Here is a 20,404-nt window from a genome sequence, read left to right on the forward strand (position 1 = left end):
TTCTTTGACGTTGTATTTTCATGACTGGGGGTCGTGAACACCATAAATCGCTATAACTTGTAGTGCTTTCCATGTTGTGAAGTCTAATGTGAATCATCACCGTCTCTCATTTGCTGGTGAGATCTTTCACTCAAAAGATCTAACAATTTGTTAATATGTTTCAGTATAATGAGCCAGTCCCTGCAAGTCCTCTTCAAAGATGCGTTCGACGTAAAGGCGCTCAGGGCCTTCAGAGTGCTTCGGCCGCTGCGATTGGTCTCCGGCGTTCCAAGTAAGCACGTTTACACTAACGTTCAAAATGCCACTAGTTAGGTATTTAGGCATTTCAAAAAAACAGATGGCCACTGCGTTGGGTCTCTCATTGACGGCCTCCTACCTAATCGGTAGTAGTGACGCCTGCCTACGAAGCACAGGAGGTCCTGGGTTCGAATCCTGTTAAGGGCATTTATTTTTGGGTTTATCATAAAATGAGTGGCTTCAGGTATACTGAAGGACAAACTTGTTCCCGCGGAGTTATAAATTGTGAAAAAGAGCTATAACTCTCAAGGTCTGTTTCTTCGATGTAACCTGTCAAAGAATGATACTATGGCGGACGAATGTTTGAAATTTCAACATAATTATTTTAGAATTATTTTGTTTAAAATTTAGTTTTTTTTCTCAATTGTGATCAAAAGCATTGAGTGTAGCTTCGGGGGTAAGAAAATTGCAAACTCGAGTCTTTAAAGACCTCGTTTGCAAAATTTCACTTACCCCTCTCGCTACACAATCTATTATTTCTTCTTTATTGATAGTTTTTAAGTTACTGAGCTCGATTCTAATTTAACAATTTTTAATGCTTGTGATTTGGTTTTGATGTGACCTTGGTGATCGTCTTGGCGATTAGCGCACATTTCAATTCGCATGCAAAAATCAGCGTGAGCGATTTTCAAGGTCATATCAAATTAAGGTAAAAAAAAACGGGTTGCACTCCGGGAATGCTGGCAGATGTCCAAACTTGAATATTAACGTTGTGAATTTTTCACATTTTGGAATGGTTAGGGAATAATTTTGTACGAATTGCTTTAATTATCAGTATAAAAGTACTATCATTTATGTGGTAAAATACAATATTCAGTTATTGCGCTATCGTACACAAACATGACAATTTATATAACATTAAAAATGTAACCACTTCAGAACTATTACAATTCAATGACAATGTAACAGTTTTTCGATCAGGTCACGTGTCCGTCTTACGAATTTTCAATCTGTCGAATCTGTCGGTCACGTGACCTGTCGCGAGTTTAAAATTTTTTTCCCCATCATAAAAAGTGCACAGCGCCGCTATAGAAGTTTTCACTTCAAAAATCAATAAATCTGCCCCATTTAGATTATCCTGGTTAACCAATTATCACATAAACATAATTTATTATTTCACAAATTTCCTGTCTTTTCCAGGTCTCCAAATCGTACTCAACTCAATCCTGAAGGCCATGATACCGCTGTGCCACATCGCGTTTCTGGTGCTGTTCGTCATCATCATCTACGCCATCATTGGCCTCGAGCTGTTCTCTGGAGTCATGCATAACACATGTCATAAAAATGAGAGTAAGTATCTCACCATCCCGACATTTGTCGCCTGATAATGACAACCGTACATTCCTGGTCAAAGTCTCCAGATCGTGGTCTACTCAATCCTGAAGGCCATGATACCGCTGTGCCACATCGCGTTTCTGGTGCTGTTCGTCATCATCATCTACGCCATCATTGGCCTCGAGCTGTTCTCTGGAGTCATGCATAACACATGTCATAAAAATGAGAGTAAGTATCTCACCATGCCGACATTTGTCGCCTGATAATGACAATCGTACATTCCTGGGCAAAGTCTCCAGATCGTGGTGTACTCAATCCTGAAGGCAATGATACCGCTGTGCCACATCGCGTTCCTGGTGCTGTTCTTTTTCATCATCTACGCCATCATTGGTCTCGAGCTGTTCTCTAGAGTCATGCATAACGTAGTTAGTAGTGGGGTAGTGCTGAAAGTAGTTAGGAAATTTAAATATCTAGGTCATATAGTAACAGAGGACCTAGATGATGACCTGGATATTGAAAGAGAGAGAAGGGCCCTGGCAGTGAGGGGCAACATGCTCATCCGTAGATTTGCAAGATGTACAAGGGAAGTAAAACTCACTCTTTTTAAAGCTTACTGTACATCTTTCTACTCATGCAGTCTATGGGTGAAGCATACAAAACGCGTGTATAACGTGTTAAGGGTCCAATTTAACAACATCTTCAGGATGATGTTCAAGCTGCCTCGCCACTGCAGTGCGTCCGGCATGTTTGCCGAGGCGCACACAGATGACTTCTATGCCATCAGACGCAAGAGGATTGCCTCTCTGCTGAGACGAGTGAGAGGTAGTGGTAATGTCATCCTGAAGATGGTGGCTGGACGCCTTGACTGCCCCATTCTGGGCCACTGGGTAAAGATTGTAACGGGGAGGGTAAAATGATAAAATTAGTTAATTATGAAAATAAGATAAAACAGAATAATTTAATTTAATGTAAAATAATTTTATAATTTTATATTTCATTAAATAATTTTGTAATTTAATTTAATAATTTGTAACTTATCTGTAATAATTTATAAGGTAATTTAATTTAATTTAATTTAATGTAATCTAATCTAATACTAACATAATGATATAATTTAAAACTAACATTCTATGGATTTTTAAACAAATCTGAAATAAATGATTTTTATTTTATTTTATATTATAACACATGTCATAAGAATGAGATAAAGTGTTTCACCACGCTGACAATTCTCGCCTGTCAATGACAGTTCACTGTAAATTAGAGCAACAAGGTCTCCAGATCGTGCTTAACTCTATTCTGAAGACCATGATACCGCTGTAATAGGGTTGATCGTAGGTATATATGTACATTGAATCGTAGATAGATGACATACAAAGGATATCATTCATGTATGTATAGGCATTATAGGCATTCGCCTGTCATTTTATATTTATAATTTTCATCGCCATACTGTTTCTATATTTGTGCACCATAACGTTTATTCATCATTCGATCCATTCGCTTCTGAATTTTAAGGTGGGTGTTAATGAGTTCGAGTCTACATTTGAAGCACTCAATTCATTTATTCAAACTATCTCAACATACCTTTCTCAAATATACAACTTCGTCCACTCCTGAATTTTTCTTATTAATTTCATTTCTGATACAATATTTTATCTTGGACTGTACTTTTTTAGCAACATGCAACTGATAATAATCAACAAAATCCAAAAAAAAAAACATACAATGGCCATCTCCTGTCTCTGTCATCAGATCAGCTCCAAATCATCATAATACTCGTATTGCTTGGTCATCCGATTTATATATGTACTTATGCAAAATTTCAGCTCAATTGGAAATCGGGAAGTGTGTGTTTTGCTTGAAAGATTTAACCCACACTAACATACCAAGTAACAGGGCAAGTTAAATAAAAGCTTGTAATAAGAGCTTGTAAATAATGACAGAAACTTGTAAGTATTATAAGTTTGTGGCTTTTATCGCTGACTGTACTTTTTTTGCACAGGCAACTAATACTTATCGAGACAATTCTAAAAACCCCAAACACAATTAGGTTGCGTTGTTTTATCACAGAGTTCCTATGGCTACCTCCTGTCTCCATCATCAGATCAGCTTGATGGTACCATAATATTGCATTGTCACCCGACTTACATATGTATGCAAATTTTCAGCTTCATCGGAAACCGGGAAGTGGGTCAAATTTAACTTGCAAGATTTGTCCCATACATACTAACAGGGAAAGTTAAATAAACATACATACATACATACATATAATCACGCCTATTTCCCGAAGGGGTAGGCAGAGACCACGGATTTCCACTTGCTACGATCCTGACATACCTCTTTCGTTTCCTTCACTTTCATGAAGAGTGTATAAGGGAGAAGTAGAAGAGGGAGCTGGGAGGGGTAGACCGGACTTTCTCTGATCAAATCGAGGAAATCCTGAAGAAAGGCCAGGTCAAGAGCACCCTAAACCGACGAGCGTGTATGAGTTAAATAAAAACTTGTAAAAATTAAAATAAATCGTCTTCCAGGTGGTAAATTGATAATGGGCGATGAAGAAAGACCTTGCAGCACCGAGTTCAATGTTGGTCATAACTGCGCACCCGACGAAGTATGTACGCCAGGGTCCCCAGCCTGGCCAGGCCCGAACGACGGTATCACCAACTTTGACAATATTGGCTATGCTATGCTCACAGTATTCCAGTGTATCACACTTGAAGGATGGACGGACATTATGTATTGGGTAAGTGTTTTTATTTTGGGTGATTATGGGGCCGTGATCGTGAAATAGTACATTATGCAACGAGGGTAAGTGAAATTTTGGATATGAAGTTGGTATTGAAGACCCCGAGTGTGTAATGTTCTTACCCCCCGAGTTACACACAATATTTTTCATCACACTTGCGAAGAAAAAAAAATATTTTGAGCGAAATAATTCTTAAATATAACAAACATTCGTCCGCCATTTTGTAATTATCTTGACAGGTTAGGCATTGAAGGGACAGAACTATTCTGCATTCAGTCACGATTGAATATTTTGAAAAAATATTTTAAACGGCTGGCTATTAAATTAATAAAATCAATAATTTTAAACATGAACAAAAGTATTAAATTATAAACATCAGTATTTTAAACTCATTTATGCTACTTGGTTTGTATGGATAAGTGACATAATTAAAAACAAAAGCGGTAACTCCCTAGGGAGTTATAGCTGTTTTTTCACAATCCATAACTCCCGCGGGAACAATATCGGCCTTTATCCTTCAGTACACCTGCATGAAATAAGATCGTTTTCGAGCAAGTGTGATGAAAATGTAGAAAGATGAACATACTGAACAAAGTTTTCCATGGGACGGATATGAATATCGCGAAGAAAATATACCATTAATTGAACCTAAACGTTTCGTCTTCTTCGGGCCCTAAAGGTGTCCATTAGGATATATATTTTCACGATTTTGTTGTTAGTGAAGAAATTAGTTCAGTATGTTAACACATTTTTGACATGCAGTACCACGTCACGAACCTAAAATCATCCAGTACTGGACAAAGAAAATACAATGATAATGATTATTATGATACGACAGATGTTTTGTATAAATAATAATTTATTTCAGATATCAGACGTCAAGGGTTCTTCCTGGCCCTGGATCTACTTCGTGTCGCTGGTTATCTTTGGAAACTTTTTCGTCATGAACCTGATTCTTGGTGTGTTGTCCGGGTAAGTAACTTACATATTGGTGCATTATATTTGGTTTATACCAAGTTTGTCTTAACTTCATCATTGTTGTTTGAATTGTCTATTTTCGTACCCATTATTTTTAAAGACTTTTATGTTTAGGGATAATTGTATGTAAATATTATAAATTTAGTTTTTAAATGCACTTTGCTCAAATGTCTTAAACAATTTATTAATTTGGCACACATATCCTCGCAGACCAATATTGTCAGTAGAATAAAGACCGAAATTCAAAATGTGTATGGGAGGTCGACCCTTTGCGCACACATTCTTCAAATGTTTCGCCTAAAAACTAATTTTTTCCTCCAGTGAATTCTCAAAAGCGAGTAACAAGGCAAAAAACCGTGGAGACTTCCAAAAGTCACGAGAAAGAAAGGAGTTTGAGGAAGATATGAAGGGATATCTCAACTGGATCACCGTCGCTGAGACACTGGACCTTGAGAACGAGCCCAAGCAGGAGAATGAAGGAGAAGATTCGCAGGGTCAGTATGATTTAAATAGTCGTGTTGTTATCGTCCTAACTATAGACCTGGCAAAGCACGACGAGGTCTGGTTGATCAAACTCAAGCAGAAACGACTTCGCAGAGCTCCTGAATAACTCCAGGAGCTAAGACGTGTCTGTGATCGATGCGGCAAGAAATGCTGATCGGCCATTGGTTTATACAGCCATCGCAATCTATGTAGGCTATAGACTAGGTAGTCTATAGCCTTAAAATACCTCCTTAGATGCTTCAACTATCATCTGCCAAGATGCTGTGGATCACACTAGCCATGCTAACTGCATTCCTGAATGGCCATTCCGGCTTCATTTATCGATTTATTTGCTTTGTTTATTTTTTTGATTTGTTACCTGTGCTGTCTGAATAAATGTTTGTTATCTATTTTATACACTGAGGTTTTGGAAGAGTTACGCTCTTTAGTTAATTATGCTACGGCTTGAATGAACTTCAAGCCGATATTTTCTACAGCATGGAAGTTTTCAGAAAAAAATCCCAAGAGCATGTTGGGACACTTGGGCCATGGTCAGTGTAGGGTTCCGTAGTAAACATTCTGTTAGAACAGGCTAAACGGGCTATTAGTAAGTATCATGTACATTACAAGCATAAGGCAGTATCTTCGCAGCGCTTTGTAGACTTTTTTACTAAGAAGAGAAGACTTACACATAACACCAATATTACAAATAACTCCTGTGTATTGTAATGTACATTGATTATGACCCGGACCCGGTTTGGACCCGGGTATGTCCTTAAACTACGTCCAAAAGAGAGGTATGGGCAATGTGAATGTCATCTCGCCTTGTGTGGTAGGGCACAGCACAGCAGATGTCATTCCAGATCTAGAGCAGAGCCCAACTGGGGAAGTACCTCCACCTTACAGAAAACCGCAGCCAAATAACACTTGACCCTACTCATAGTGTTGTGTTCCTGCCGGTGAGTAAGGTTGCCAGAGCTCAACGAGGGGGGTGGGGTTAGGGTCGGCAACGCGCATGTAACTCCTCTGGAGTTGCAGGTGTACATAGGCTACGGAGACTGCTTACCATCAGGCTGGCCGTATGCTTGTTTGCCACCGACGTAGTATAAAAAAAAAAAAATACATTATAGAAATCATGTTTGCTATAATTTTAAATGAAAGTATTTATTACGCTTTTGTTCTACGATTATTTTCATTTTTTTTGGACCCATGGTTCAAAACTTAGCTTTTTTTCGGAGCAATTATTTTCGAACATATTCGCTTTATCGCAAAATGGTTGTTGGAGACCTATTTAAAGACCTATCCAAAGATACCCCTCATCAGGGTGGTACCCTAATAATTTTTTGCCATGCATGCCAAATTGCAGCTTTCTAGCACTAACGATCACGGAGCAAAGCTGCGGTCGGACAGACCGATGAACATGGCGAAACTATAAGGGTTCCTAGCTGACTACGGAACCTTAAAAAGGAGGGCAGTTGCTGAAATTACATCCTGCTACGTTTTAATATGAAATTACATAGTATATATATTTGTGTAAGATTGTCCCAAATATATTTATTGATTTGTTGCAGGTAATAATTACGAGAGGACTAGCAACGAGGGATCCCAGACTAACGTGGATACAACAGAAAACACAGGCACTTGCAAAGTTTACTTCAAAAGATTCGATAAGGTATATTTATATTTCTTAGTCCTGCTCATCGCTTTCGCTAATTTATTTGGATTTTATTATTTATGGACTTTGTCTATCGTGAACTCTAATATGGCTGGCCAGGCCAAACTTACTCCTAATTAGGTATCTTTTTCTACCCTTCGACTGTAATGGTTGAATTAAGATTTCGTATACCAAACTTTTGACGACCGGTCTGGCTTAGTGGGTAGTGACCCTGCCTACGAAGCCGATGGTCCCGGGTTCGAATCCTGGTAAGGGCATTTATTCGTGTTATGAGCATGGGTATTTGTGCTTGAGTCATGGGTGTTTCTATGTATTTAAGTATTTATAAATATTTATATATTATATATATCGTTGTCTAAGTACCCTCAACACAAGCCTTATTGAGCTTACTGTGGGAATCCATGATCCATGCTCATCACACGAATAAATGCCCTTACCAGGATTTGAACCCGGGACCATCAGCTTCGTAGGCAGGGTCACTACCCACTAGGCCAAACCGGTCGTCAAAGTTGAGACAGATAAGTTGAAAAATTTTCATTGCAGGTGAACCGTCGCATGCGTAGGGCTTGCCGACTGGCTGTCAAATCTCAGAGTTTCTACTGGGCCATAATCGTGCTTGTGTTTTTAAATACAATGGTGTTGGCAACCGAACATTACAAGTAAGTTTTATTTTTTTTTAGTTGTAAGTTGTGCAGTCCAACCAGTCAAATCAGGACTTGCGGTTCGAGCGCCATCTTGATTGTCACGTCTCGTGATTAATGCCTTTTTTTGCTCATTAATATTGTTAAAAGTGTAATATCGATAGCTTATACAGTTAACTAATGTGGTAGTGTGCAAAAGGAAAATTATTCTTGAAACGCGTTTAACCACCATTTTGGAGTCAACGGCCGGTCGTCCACGTGCTACTTGTAAAGTCCAGCTATCGCTTTACAAGAGCAAATAAATAAATAAAATCACCGCACACAGTCTCGTACTAATCGTAAAGTTTTAGTCGTATTTAAAGCTCGTAATACCTTGACACTGGCGAAATTATCCCAATGAACTGAAGCCATTTAATTTTAAAAGAATGAATGAATAAAAGAAACGAAGACGGTGACGTCACAGTAACTTCCTCGCTTTATTAGATTATAAAGTATTAATTAGTTATTATAATTGAAAGTGCAAAATGTGGTTGATCTTGTTTTTTCTAATAACTGAAACTGACTTCTATTCTGTACCCCTAGTGTAAATAAATTCGATTTTGAAACGTGACGTACGCGTTTCCGTTTAGTCTCATTTTGTATTGGATTTAGAAAGAGCGCGCCAAGCGGGACGTTAAGAAACTCAAAATCCTATACAAAATGAGACTTAACGCAAACGCGTTCGTCACGTTATGATGTCGATAAAATGTACACTAGGGGTACTGATTTTTTATTGTTCAAATTTTAAATGTTTTTTTAATTATTTAAATATATTTTGATTCCATTATATTATAATATGCATGTACCATAAAAATAAAATTGCTAAGGAGATAAATTTGATAACTGTCATTTGGTTTTCAGACAACCGACTTGGCTCGATACGTTCCAGAACTGTGCGAACTATGTATTCGTTGTGCTCTTTACTATGGAGATGTTGATCAAAATGTATGCCCTTGGCATTCAAGTAAGTATTGCAAAAATAAGTACGTTCATTGTTATCTCAGTACAGTCACGTCTGAAAACATCGACACGATCGAAGTGGCAAAAATATGTATGCACGACCTTATGGCCCATATATTAGGGTAGTGTATACATATTTTTGGCACTTTGTCCGTATCGATATTTTCAGACGTGACCGTACAGGGGGCCTACCGCGAAATCCGAAATTCGCAAATTGCGGGGATCTTTCTCTATTACTCTCACTAAGATGTAATTAGAGTGACAGAAAAAAATGCCCGCAATTGACAACATTTCATATTTTTAAGTGCTACTTTTTATTGTCTACATCGAAAGAACGCACTAATTTAAGGTACCCGTATTTATTTTATTTTGCGTAAGTCCTATATTATGGTCATAATAGTACATTACGATACAAGTGCGAAAAATAGGAAATTCGAAACGAGTGGCGATAAATTAAAACACGACCGAAGGGAGTGTTTTAAATCGACACGAGTTGCGAATTACCTATTCGCACATGTATCGTACAACGTTTTACAGTACATATGGCCCTTTAAATGTTCGACACAGTAACGTACCTAATATGCTACTTCTCGCACTAGTGCTATAAAGTAGCCCCATATGTACTGTAAAATCTATTTATATTGTTACTTGAAACAAAAGGGCGTATGTAACAAACGTCATTTGTGAGAATCGTGACATCACGGATCTGTTTCATACACTGGAAAAAACGTTGAATTAATTTACGTTTGAGCATAGACAACAGTGCGAGTGACATAACCTCAAAGGTTAAAAATAAAATCACTAATTAACAAGTGTCACAAATGTCAAAACTCAAGTCAAACGATGGTTTTCAACCCGTTTTCAATGACAATGACAATGTCAACCCAATCGGAAGTCATTTTTTTGCTTGTAGAGGCAGAACTGAAGGAGCTGGGTGACGTCAATTTCCGTTTTAACTATTTTTAGAGATTTTGAATACAAAAATTCGTAAAAAATATATAAAAAAAATTTTTTTTGTTATCTACAGGAGTCCCTCTCGAAATGGTTTTCGATTTAGGGATATTGAAAATTTTGAAATGTTGTCAATTGACGAACTTCGATTTTCGCGGTAATAGCCCTGGGTCGAACAACGGTATCTTACGTTTCTAAAACAGTAAGCATAATATAATTTTACTGCAAGTAATAGACAAGATGATCTTGAAATTGTGATGTCCCTTACCCCGGCCAAGAATCTAAATTACTAATTAGAATTAGATTGTTGAAAAAAAAAAATTACAGATTTGACCTAGCCCTACAGTAAGCTGAATAAGGCTTGTGTTGTGGGTAATAGACAACGATATATTTAATAAACACATATTTGCTGATAAATACTTAAATACATAGAAAAAAAACCTACTCAGGAACAAAATATTTGTGATGAATACACAAATAAACGCCCTTATCGGGATTTAAACCCGGGATTTCCGTCTATATAGGCAGAATCACTACCAGTAAGCAAGGAAGCCATCAAATGATAAGACCTAAGACCTGGTTCCTAGTCCCAACAATTCAACTACCTCTCAGGTATTGAGAAATGATGTTTCTATTTCAGGGCTACTTCGTTTCTCTCTTCAACCGTTTCGACTGCTTCGTCATGATATGTTCGGTCTTAGAGCTGGTGCTTACAGCGACGGAAACCATCCCACAGCTTGGTATCTCTGTGTTGCGCTGCGTTCGGCTGCTCAGAGTTTTCAAAGTTACAAAGTAAGTAAAATATCGGCTATCCCCGCTTAGATCACTCTTTTATCGTTCAAGATTTCTTCTGTCACAGGTATTTTATCTTCTGTCACAGGTATTTTATACTTACTAGAAGACTCCAACCTTTACAATTGAACCCTATATTATTAACAAAAAAAAACATTTTTTTTTCAAGATTTCCCCGTAGCCTCTTAAAGGAGCCAAGGATCCGCTTATTAAATCTGAATTTGAAATGGTTCAGCCAATCGACAGGACATACTAGACTCTGGACTTACTTGATTTAATGTCCTATGTCCCCTAGATCAGGGCTATAACCGGGAAAGTCGAAGTCCGTCAATTGCGGGCATTTTTCTCTGTCACTCTAATTACGTCTTAGCGAGACTAAAAGAGAAAGATCCCCACAATTTACGAAGTTCGGTTTTCGCGGTAGGCCCCCAGATAGGGTTTCAGGACCTACCGCGATCCGCGCTCGACGTGTTGCCTCCGTGTCACACGTATGTACAAATTTACAAGTGCGACAGAGAGGCAACACATCGGACATGGTTCACGGTAGGCCCTCTGAGTTCAAGTTATCTCGCCATCGCCGACGAGGTTTGCCAGTTCGTTGGTTCGACTCGTGAGGCTCCTACTCCGTGGTTATTTTGGCCCACACCTTAGCCGGCATTCGGCAAAACCCTGTCTCACTTCAAAAACCAATGCCAGTCCGTTTTTATTGTAAGTTATGTTTTTATTGATACTTATTTCTGATATTTCCAGGTACTGGCGCTCTCTCTCTAACCTCGTGACCTCTCTCCTCAACTCCATCCAGTCCATCTTCTCCCTCCTTCTGCTGCTGTTCTTGTTCATCATGATCTTCGCGCTGCTTGGCATGCAAGTGTTCGGAGGAAGATTCGAGAGTTACGCTCCCGAAGAGCCGAAGGAACGGCATAACTTTGATACATTCTGGCAAGCTGTATTGACTATGTTCCAGGTATGTTTATGCTTTTTTAGGGTCCCGTATCTCAAATGAAAAAAAAAAGACGGAACCCTTATAGCATAACTCCTGCGTCTGTGTCCGTCTATCACAGCCTATTTATTCCGAAACTACTGGACCATAGTTGAAATTTGGTACACATATATGTAAGATTTTGATCCAGAGGCGTAAATAAATGAATTTTAAACACATGGACCACATTTGGAGAGTAAATGAGAATAAAAAAAATTTTGCCAACTATATCGTGTTATCGAGGCCGTGCCGTACAGTTGCAATCGTGGCCCACAAATGGTCTCGCCGGAATTTCAACGCTGACCTTCAGGTTCATTATGCTGAGGCGAGCCGATTTCGTGGTAAACAATTTCAATATGTTTTAATCTTATTGTTTTTTGTAATATATATACTTCTGTATCTAAATTAAGTTTTACCACGAAATAAATGATTTATGATTATGATTATATATATATCCAATGAAAGGGCTCATTAAGGAAATCTCAAATACATTTTATTTATAATTTTTAGATTAGAAGTTATTTAAGTAAGTAACCAAAAAAATTACATTCACTTTACTTAATAGCATTGTCTGTAAAAAAATGTCTTTCGTTCCCAATAATCAAGTAAACTTTTAGAGATAAAATTCTGGTCAGGGCTGTCAGCACTGCGGCTAGAAAGCAGCAGTGCTGACAGCCCTGGCCAGAATTTTTTCTCTAAAAGTTTACTTGATTATGCCCAGAAGGGCATCCACTGTTTAAGGGAACCTCGACACGAAAGAAAAAGAAGAAGAGAAAAAAATAATCAAGATTGTTTAATAATTCTTCTGGAAAATAGAACGATATTAATATGTTATTTGACAGATCCTGACTGGTGAGGATTGGAACGTGGTCATGTACGAGGGTATCAAAGCATACGGCGGTGCTGGCTCCTTTGGGATGATAGCATCGATTTATTTCATCATCATCTTCGTCTGCGGTAATTGTATCCTTTTCAAGGGGCGCGTTAATCTTATTTCTTTATTTTTTTATTGTAACGGTACAGCTGTCATAACAGTTGCCCGATGCAATACTGTAGCAACTATTGACCTAGAGACATATACGTATAAAATTGTCTAAGAAGTATAACATAATGTAAAGTTTTTTTTTCTATTTAGAATTACGAGCTCCTTTCAATCCTAAAAGGAGAAAAAAGTGGCCCAAGATTTTTATTTTTATTCTATTATCATTTGTTATAGACATTTTTCACAGATGAATGGAAGTTTTAATACTTTAAATGTGCAGTACGCTACGTACGAATAGCCATACATTTTACGTGCCCCTTCCCCGCTAAAATCGGCTAACTGTTTTTTACAGAAAATTACAGACGTCTCCATTTGGCTGAATGGAGACAAAAAAAATCGAGATTCTGCCAGAAGTCAAGACCATGAATATGATATAAATAATATTAATGTATAATTCTAATTACTGAGGATGGGTGAGGATCGGGGTGTTAAGAGAGCTTATTTGGGACGACCGACTGGTCGCCGTCCAGTGGGTCGGCCCAGATACCGCTGGAGCGACAGTGTACAGGCGGATCTGTGCCAACTCAAAGCCGATAACTGGCAGGAAGTGGCACAGGATCGGGACAAGTGGCGTTCTCTCGTTTTGGAGGCCAAGACCCTCTTTGGATCACTGCGCCACAATAGTTAGTTAGTTGTAATTCTAATTAAATTGCCTCAAAATAAGTAGTAAAGGTAAGTAATAATTATAATGCTTTTGCTATCCATAAGTTTCTTAACAAATATCAGATATCCTGCTGAACGTGTTCTTGGCTATCGCAGTCGATAATCTTGGAGATGATGATGATGAAGAAGTCGAGAAAGAGCCAGAGGTAAATTTCATTTTCTTATTATGGGTATATTTTACAAGCTTTTATTTAACTTGCCCTGTTAGTATGTATGGGACAAATCTTGCAAGTTAAATTTGACCTACTTTCCGTTTTTCGATGAAGCTGAAAATTTGCATACATATGTAAGTTAGGTGACAATGCAATATTATGGTACCATCAAGCTGATCTGATGATGGAGACAGGAGGTAGCCATAGGAACTCTGTGATAAAACAACGAAACCTAATTGTGTTTTGGGTTTTTAGAATTGTCTCGATGAGTATTAGTTGCCTGTGGAAAAAAGTACAGTCAGCGATAAAAGATAATTCGCTTTTTTTAAAAACAAATTATCTTGGTTTTTGCAAATTTTGAAAAAAAAGGAAAGCCTATAAAAACAAAGCTTAGTTTTTCATTTTGTCAATAACATGCTACAAACTCATGGAGAATGGAAGATATTTAGAAGTTGAAAAACATTTTCTCTTTTTGTATGGAGGAGTACATCCTATATTTCCCTTGTAACAAAATATATGTTGAAAATTTAAACAATTATAATTTGATTCTTGAATAAACTAGAAAAATTTAATCTCAGGGAGCAGAAGAAAATCCTGAGGCAGGTAATCCGCAACTGGATGAAGATACAGAAAGAGGAGAAACAGACGATGAATATGTTAACGAAGAAGAAATATATTCAGACGAGGGGTAAGTAAATTTTTAATATGTATAGTAGAACATAATTAATCCTTTTCAATTAAAAAGAAAAAAAAAATGCCTGGAACAGAAGAAGAACATTTCCACACATTTACAATCAGCAAATCTATTATTTAGCTTATCACCCCGGCATACAAATGCATGTAAATGTAGTAAAACAGTTTATTGCACAAAACAATGTATATAACACAGAGAGAATACACTAATTGTGTTCAAAGGCCAACTTATCCCTTTAAGGGAACTCTTCCATGTAACCATTAAGCAATTAAGACAGATAAATACGAAATAGTAGTCAAACTAAGTTAAAAACGTTTTTTTGCGGGGTGCTAAGCTAATAGTTTTTCTGACTGTTCGTGGATACTAAGCAAAACTTTTTTCTGTTGAAACCACATTGATACACAAGGGCATAGCAGAGTTGCCAATTCTTTGCGCCGTAGCGAAGGAAACGGTAATGTCTCTCTAATAGTCTTCCATATTAGTGCGACAGTGTGATTTTTAATGAATTCCTATAAGTAGTAGTTTGTTCTGTTTAGCATAAAAATGATTAAGATTAGGTTAGATTTTGCTAATTTTAATTTGCTATTGTCCTTAAGCCGGCTTTACCAGAGGTATAAGAGAATACCAAGGTAAGAATACTTGTACTTACATTATAAAATATTAATGTTTTAGATAATAAATCAATGAGTTAGGCTGTTCTCCACTTCACAAGTTCAAATATGCCGATTTAAATCGACAAATATCTCATAATTAATTAATTAATAGAACCTGCTCGACAAATCATCCGACAGCATTTTGGCCCGAATTGAAACGGAGATGCCTCGCTTGCATTCCAAGCTCGCTTGGTGAACTAGAATCCTAGAGACACTGTAAGGTTAACTTCTTAAAACGTATAAAATAACAAAAAAGTATCAAAAAAAGACACATGATCCTATGATATGTGTGTTTGTACTCAAAAAATCATTGGTACCATCCTCAGTTGTGATGTAGCTATAAAGCAGGGAAGATTCTTGAAAAAATGCTTTATGATGACTAACAATTCGGTCAGGGTCCTTGTCATCGTCATCATCATCCGTAGCCGTTTTCGGTCACAGCGACTGCTTTCTACAGTTGAGTGTCGCTGGTGCGCTCAGGTGACTGACGTAGTCAATCTTTGCAGCGATTGTGCAGCCATACTCGCTGCAGATCAGCACCCCTCCAACGTAATTATAAGTGATGGCCACAGGTGGCCTGGCCCTTAGCTGGTCTCGCTTAGCGACGAGTTCTGTGCGTCGCCTGACTTCAAATTCGCGCACCTGCCTCTGCACAATATGCCTCCACTCTGGACGGTCATATACAGACGAGTAATGAATAATCAATATTAATCGGTTTTAAAACGGTTCCGAGGCTTAAGTGAGAGACTTAGATTATGCCAAAGAAAGTTTACGCCTTTGTCATAGAGACATTTTAGACTATGTGAAAATAGCTACTGATATTCCAAATTATACAATTACAGATCAGACCATGAGTATGAAGAAACTGGTTCGGAAGAAGAAGTTAATGAGCAAGACGCAGAAGAAAGAGGAGAAGCGGATACCGTTCTCGTTACCACAGAGAATCAACAGATCAATCAAAACGGTATTAGTATTTTTTTTATTTTATTATACGGCACTTTTACACGACCTATTACAATTATAACACAACAATTATTTTACAAGTTTTAAATAAAACTAATATTACGGCTTATCTCACGTGCTTATCTTTCGGAGAGCTTTCATTTCCATTTTCAAGCACTAGTAATGCCACAGATCTAGAAATACGCGTATGCTTAAAGATTATTGAAGTGTGCAAAAGTGAAGCTCTCTACAAACACATGACAACAAATTTTGAGCCTCATATCAGCCGCCAATGTACCAACACGTAACGTTCTTCTTCTTTCTATACTATTGCCCCCTGCTGGAGTCTAGGACTCGAATCATTTCCTTCCACTGACTCCGGTCCTGGGCAGCTTGGATAACTTCCTTCCACCCCATTCCCAATACACCCAACTCTTGCTCCACAGAACGACGCCAAATACGTAACACGTAAGGTTAGTGTGCTGGAAAATATAAAAATCTGTAAAGACAGGGTAGGCGATTACATCTTTCCATATACTGTTACAAAAGCAAATAGTTTACGCAATCACAGATATTTCCAAATTCAATACTTTCAATGACAATGAACATCATTGGGATTTGGTCGCCTTTTTAATATTTGACAGGCAATCTTGTACATTGTAGATCGACACCTAACATTGGCAAAATCATCATAGATTTGATGGAGGCCATATTTTAAAAGAAGGTCTATGAGTAATGTTTACTATCAATTCGCATTGCCCACGCACCACGTATTCTTACTGTCGCTTTCTGTGCAGGGGATATAAAGAAAGAGCCGTCACCGCTAAAACGTCAACCCACGGTGTCCGCCCGCCCACGTCGTCTCTCTGAAGTGGAGGTCAAGGACCAAGAAAAACCCATCCCTGACGGCACCAGTTTCTTCATCTTTTCGAAGACCAACCCGTAAGTTTATGTTCGGTTGTAAATAACTTAGCCTAACGAATTGATTCTAAAATTACTATTTTACTATAGTAATAATATTTTATTACTATAGAGGCCCGGAAACGTAGGGTTGCAGGCCAAGTGGATATAGATGGCTGAGCGTAGCGAAGCCGGATAGAGATAAGCGGCCGGCAACTCCGTTTCTCGCCGAGATTTGTATAGTGCTTTTCTCAAACTTGCAATTAAAACAAAAATGTAGTCAATTTGTTTTGTGGCGACCTACTCGGCTCGCCACTCTACTAGCGGTGTACAACCTTACGCGCGTAAGTCCGCGCGCCTGCGCGATGCGCCACCGCCGTTGCTTAGCAACGAATATGCACAACAAATCACCGTACCAAGCTAACTGAAGCTTGTTGATGGTTGGATACCAAAACGTTGTGTCACAGTATGACGTTAAAAAAGAAAAGAAAGTTGCTTTACAGTCCTAGGTGTGTAAGGCAGTATGAAAATCCTTTACATATCATCTTCACTCATCGCACCAGATATGTAGTATTTCCGGAGCTAATTTGACGTAATGTCATCATTCCATAGCAAGTTTGAGAAAAAGTTTATTTGCCACTTCAGTGTGCGATTTTATTTAAAATTTTAGATTTGGGTTTTTTATGTTATCACTACTCAAAATCAGGAGCACTTCCGTTTCCTGATAGGACAAAATGATTGGGACATCAAAATAACTTCGTTCCTTCCATTCCGTTACTATCATACAATCTCTGTGAAAAAAATACATAGATCAAGTAAAGGAAAAACTCAACGTCGGGTCGTATCAGCTATCAGGCTTTCAAGGAGAAAGCAGAGGACCGACACACATGGAAATCGCTCCACCGACAAGAGTCTAACTCTTAAATATATGATTATGATGATGATAGGACACTTTTACGGTTCCGTACCCAAAGGGTAAAGCGGGACCCTATTACTAAGACTCCACTGTCCGTCCCTCTGTCCGTCTGTCCGTCCATTACCAGGCTGTATCTCATGAACCGTGATAGTTAGACAGTTGAAATTTTCACAGATGATGTATTTCTGTTGCCGCTATACTCGTAGCAACAAATACTAAAAAGTACGGAACCCTCGGTGGGCGAGTGCGACACGCACTTTTCCGGTATTTTTATTTTATCCTATCATTGAACTGAGACATGGGATTGAGAGAACTCGTGGCTTTGTGTAAATATAATATAAAATTTCCAAATCTATAAAAAAAATGTACACCTTTCAATAAAATGGGTTAAGTGCGTCCTTAATAGCGTATGTAGACTTATGTTTTTGGGAAAGTAGTAGCTATTAAACTTAAGATTACGGCACGGATGAAGTAGGTAAACCTGATTGTTGGAATAATGAAAGGTTGTTTCTTTATTGATGAGTTTGCTAAATATATAATGTTTATCCAACAGGTTCCGTGTGATGTGCTTCAACATCCAGAACAATTCGGTGTTCAAAAACATCATCCTGGTTTGCATCCTGATCTCTTCACTGATGTTAGCTTTGGAAGAACCAGTACCAAAATTAGAAAATAAATCCACCGCAGAAGTAAGTTCCTTTGCTTCGCGTACCCCAAGGTTTACATCTTCATTCGCTTGCAATTTTCCCATCATTTGGCATCCCAGCATGTTCTTTACCTTCATACCTCTCTATCGTTCATCATCCACCTGTTTTCTATTCATCTCTTACACGGTCTATCTACATTTTCCTTGGTTTTCCTTTCCTCTTACACCCCTTCACATTAATTCGAGGTCACCACACATATTTGCAATTTTGCTTGTGAAATGCTACCATTTGAGCCATCTCTCCACATCATTACGCCCGTACCACGCTACGCTTTCGGTTCTCTGACCCGAAGGTTGACAATTAGAGTTATATTTATCTACCTTTGATAAGGTAACTTTAGAGTAAAAAAAATTGAGAAACAAAATTACCCTAGACAACTTTTATTTTAACCGGTACTACTTACTTGAGCTCCAGTGTGTTTGTTTTATCAAATATTTATTTGCATATGTTAAAGTTCTTTAAATTTATGTTAAACTCACTTTGTTACGCTCAATATGGAGCATTGATATACTACTACTGACAACTAATGACTTATGTTTATTAATTTCCAGGCTTTGAAGAAGGTGGACTATTTCTTCACAGCCGTATTCACCTTGGAACTTTGCTTGAAGTTGATCACCTACGGGTTCCTGTTCCATAAGGATGCTTTCTGCAGATCTGCCTTTAACCTTCTTGATCTGCTGGTGGTTGTTGTTTCCTTAGTATCCATCATTGGGTAAGTTATTCGGAACCTTTTTTTGTAATTCTTCTTCATAGTCCGGTTTTTTTGAGGCAAAATCTTCCAGTTCTAGTGATTAATTAAATATCGACTCAACTCAATTTATACATAAATTATAATAACAAAAGTGATCCCTCCTTGAAGCAAACGTTATTAATAAAGAGTGTTAGTTCTTTCGGTTTTATAATGATAAAGAAACAAAGAAATTTATTTTCTTACTTTAGCTATTTGCTTATATAAAAATAATTATTAAAAATTCACGAAGTTTACCAAAAGAAATAATTTCCGAGTTATAGTAGAAAACTATTTTTAATAAAAAATCTAAATCGATAACATATCTTTTTTTTGTATTCAATTTAAAGAAGGCTTAATAAGCTTTTAATTGATACTAAAAAGCTTGATAGCTCACCTATAAAATTGCAGAGTAAAACTGATTCAAATTCTGATAAGGAACTTTCGAATTGCTCCACCTGGCGTGTAACTATGTGCTATGTTCGTGATTTTTTTTTGTGGCTAATTTAGACACTGAAGTACAAAAATATAGTAAAAAACCGTTTAAGACACTAATTACCTTGAAATAAAATACATAATTTATGTAATTATCACAATGATAGTGGCTTTATAACTTAAAATAACAAAAGAGTATTTACATACCTACTAAACTTTGGTGTTTTTAAAACGGCCGATCACCAACAACCGAACTAACTTATAACTACACTAACACGTATAATATATGCACCATAACATACACTTTACAACAAATTAAGCACAATAAGCAAATAGTAACTATTAACACATGAAATTATACTGATTACAAACGTAAATAAACAAACAAACTGACCTGCGCCATGTCAAAAACAAAGATGGCTACCTATTTAGGTCGGAGACACAACAGTCGCGCGGTGCAGATGTTCAACAGAAATAGGGACTTTTAACACATTCACTGCCAGACGAAAAACGGCAAGCTACCCCAGGATCCGGGCAATATAGCAAAGAAATGTTAGTAAATAGAAATTATAAGTAAGTAGTAACAAACACCCCAAAACGCGTATGCAACGTCTAGTCTACCACATGCTTTACGATGTACAGAAATGCTTTAAGCAACCAGAGTTGCTGTGTTTGTACTTACAATTTTCCGTCACATGGTTTGTTCGCTAATCCTGGATAATACACAGTGATTTAATGCATTTTATTGTTT

At 37.6% G+C, this 20,404-nt stretch overlaps 1 protein-coding gene across 2 annotated transcripts in view; it reads left to right on the plus strand.

The window, feature by feature from the left end:
• LOC133530696 (muscle calcium channel subunit alpha-1-like) overlaps positions 1–20,404 on the plus strand; it is a 126,329-nt gene that overhangs the window by 58,614 nt on the left and 47,311 nt on the right. Inside the window, exons 5-22 of one of the 2 annotated variants that reach the window (XM_061868713.1) lie at positions 165–271; positions 1,438–1,587; positions 4,107–4,318; positions 5,190–5,293; positions 5,621–5,793; positions 7,354–7,454; positions 8,001–8,116; positions 8,999–9,101; positions 10,689–10,840; positions 11,591–11,804; positions 12,662–12,782; positions 13,588–13,670; positions 14,255–14,364; positions 14,967–14,999; positions 15,866–15,987; positions 16,763–16,907; positions 18,335–18,470; positions 19,040–19,203. In XM_061868713.1, the coding sequence (XP_061724697.1) occupies positions 165–271; positions 1,438–1,587; positions 4,107–4,318; positions 5,190–5,293; positions 5,621–5,793; positions 7,354–7,454; positions 8,001–8,116; positions 8,999–9,101; positions 10,689–10,840; positions 11,591–11,804; positions 12,662–12,782; positions 13,588–13,670; positions 14,255–14,364; positions 14,967–14,999; positions 15,866–15,987; positions 16,763–16,907; positions 18,335–18,470; positions 19,040–19,203 (2,346 nt within the window). Of the gene's footprint in view, positions 1–164; positions 272–1,437; positions 1,588–1,618; positions 1,801–4,106; positions 4,319–5,189; positions 5,294–5,620; positions 5,794–7,353; positions 7,455–8,000; positions 8,117–8,998; positions 9,102–10,688; positions 10,841–11,590; positions 11,805–12,661; positions 12,783–13,587; positions 13,671–14,254; positions 14,365–14,966; positions 15,000–15,865; positions 15,988–16,762; positions 16,908–18,334; positions 18,471–19,039; positions 19,204–20,404 lie in introns of those variants that run through there. The other variant, XM_061868715.1, reaches the window with a different exon arrangement.

This window comes from Cydia pomonella, chromosome 23 (assembly GCF_033807575.1).
Source record: "Cydia pomonella isolate Wapato2018A chromosome 23, ilCydPomo1, whole genome shotgun sequence".
NCBI classification, from domain to species: Eukaryota; Metazoa; Arthropoda; class Insecta; order Lepidoptera; family Tortricidae; genus Cydia; species Cydia pomonella.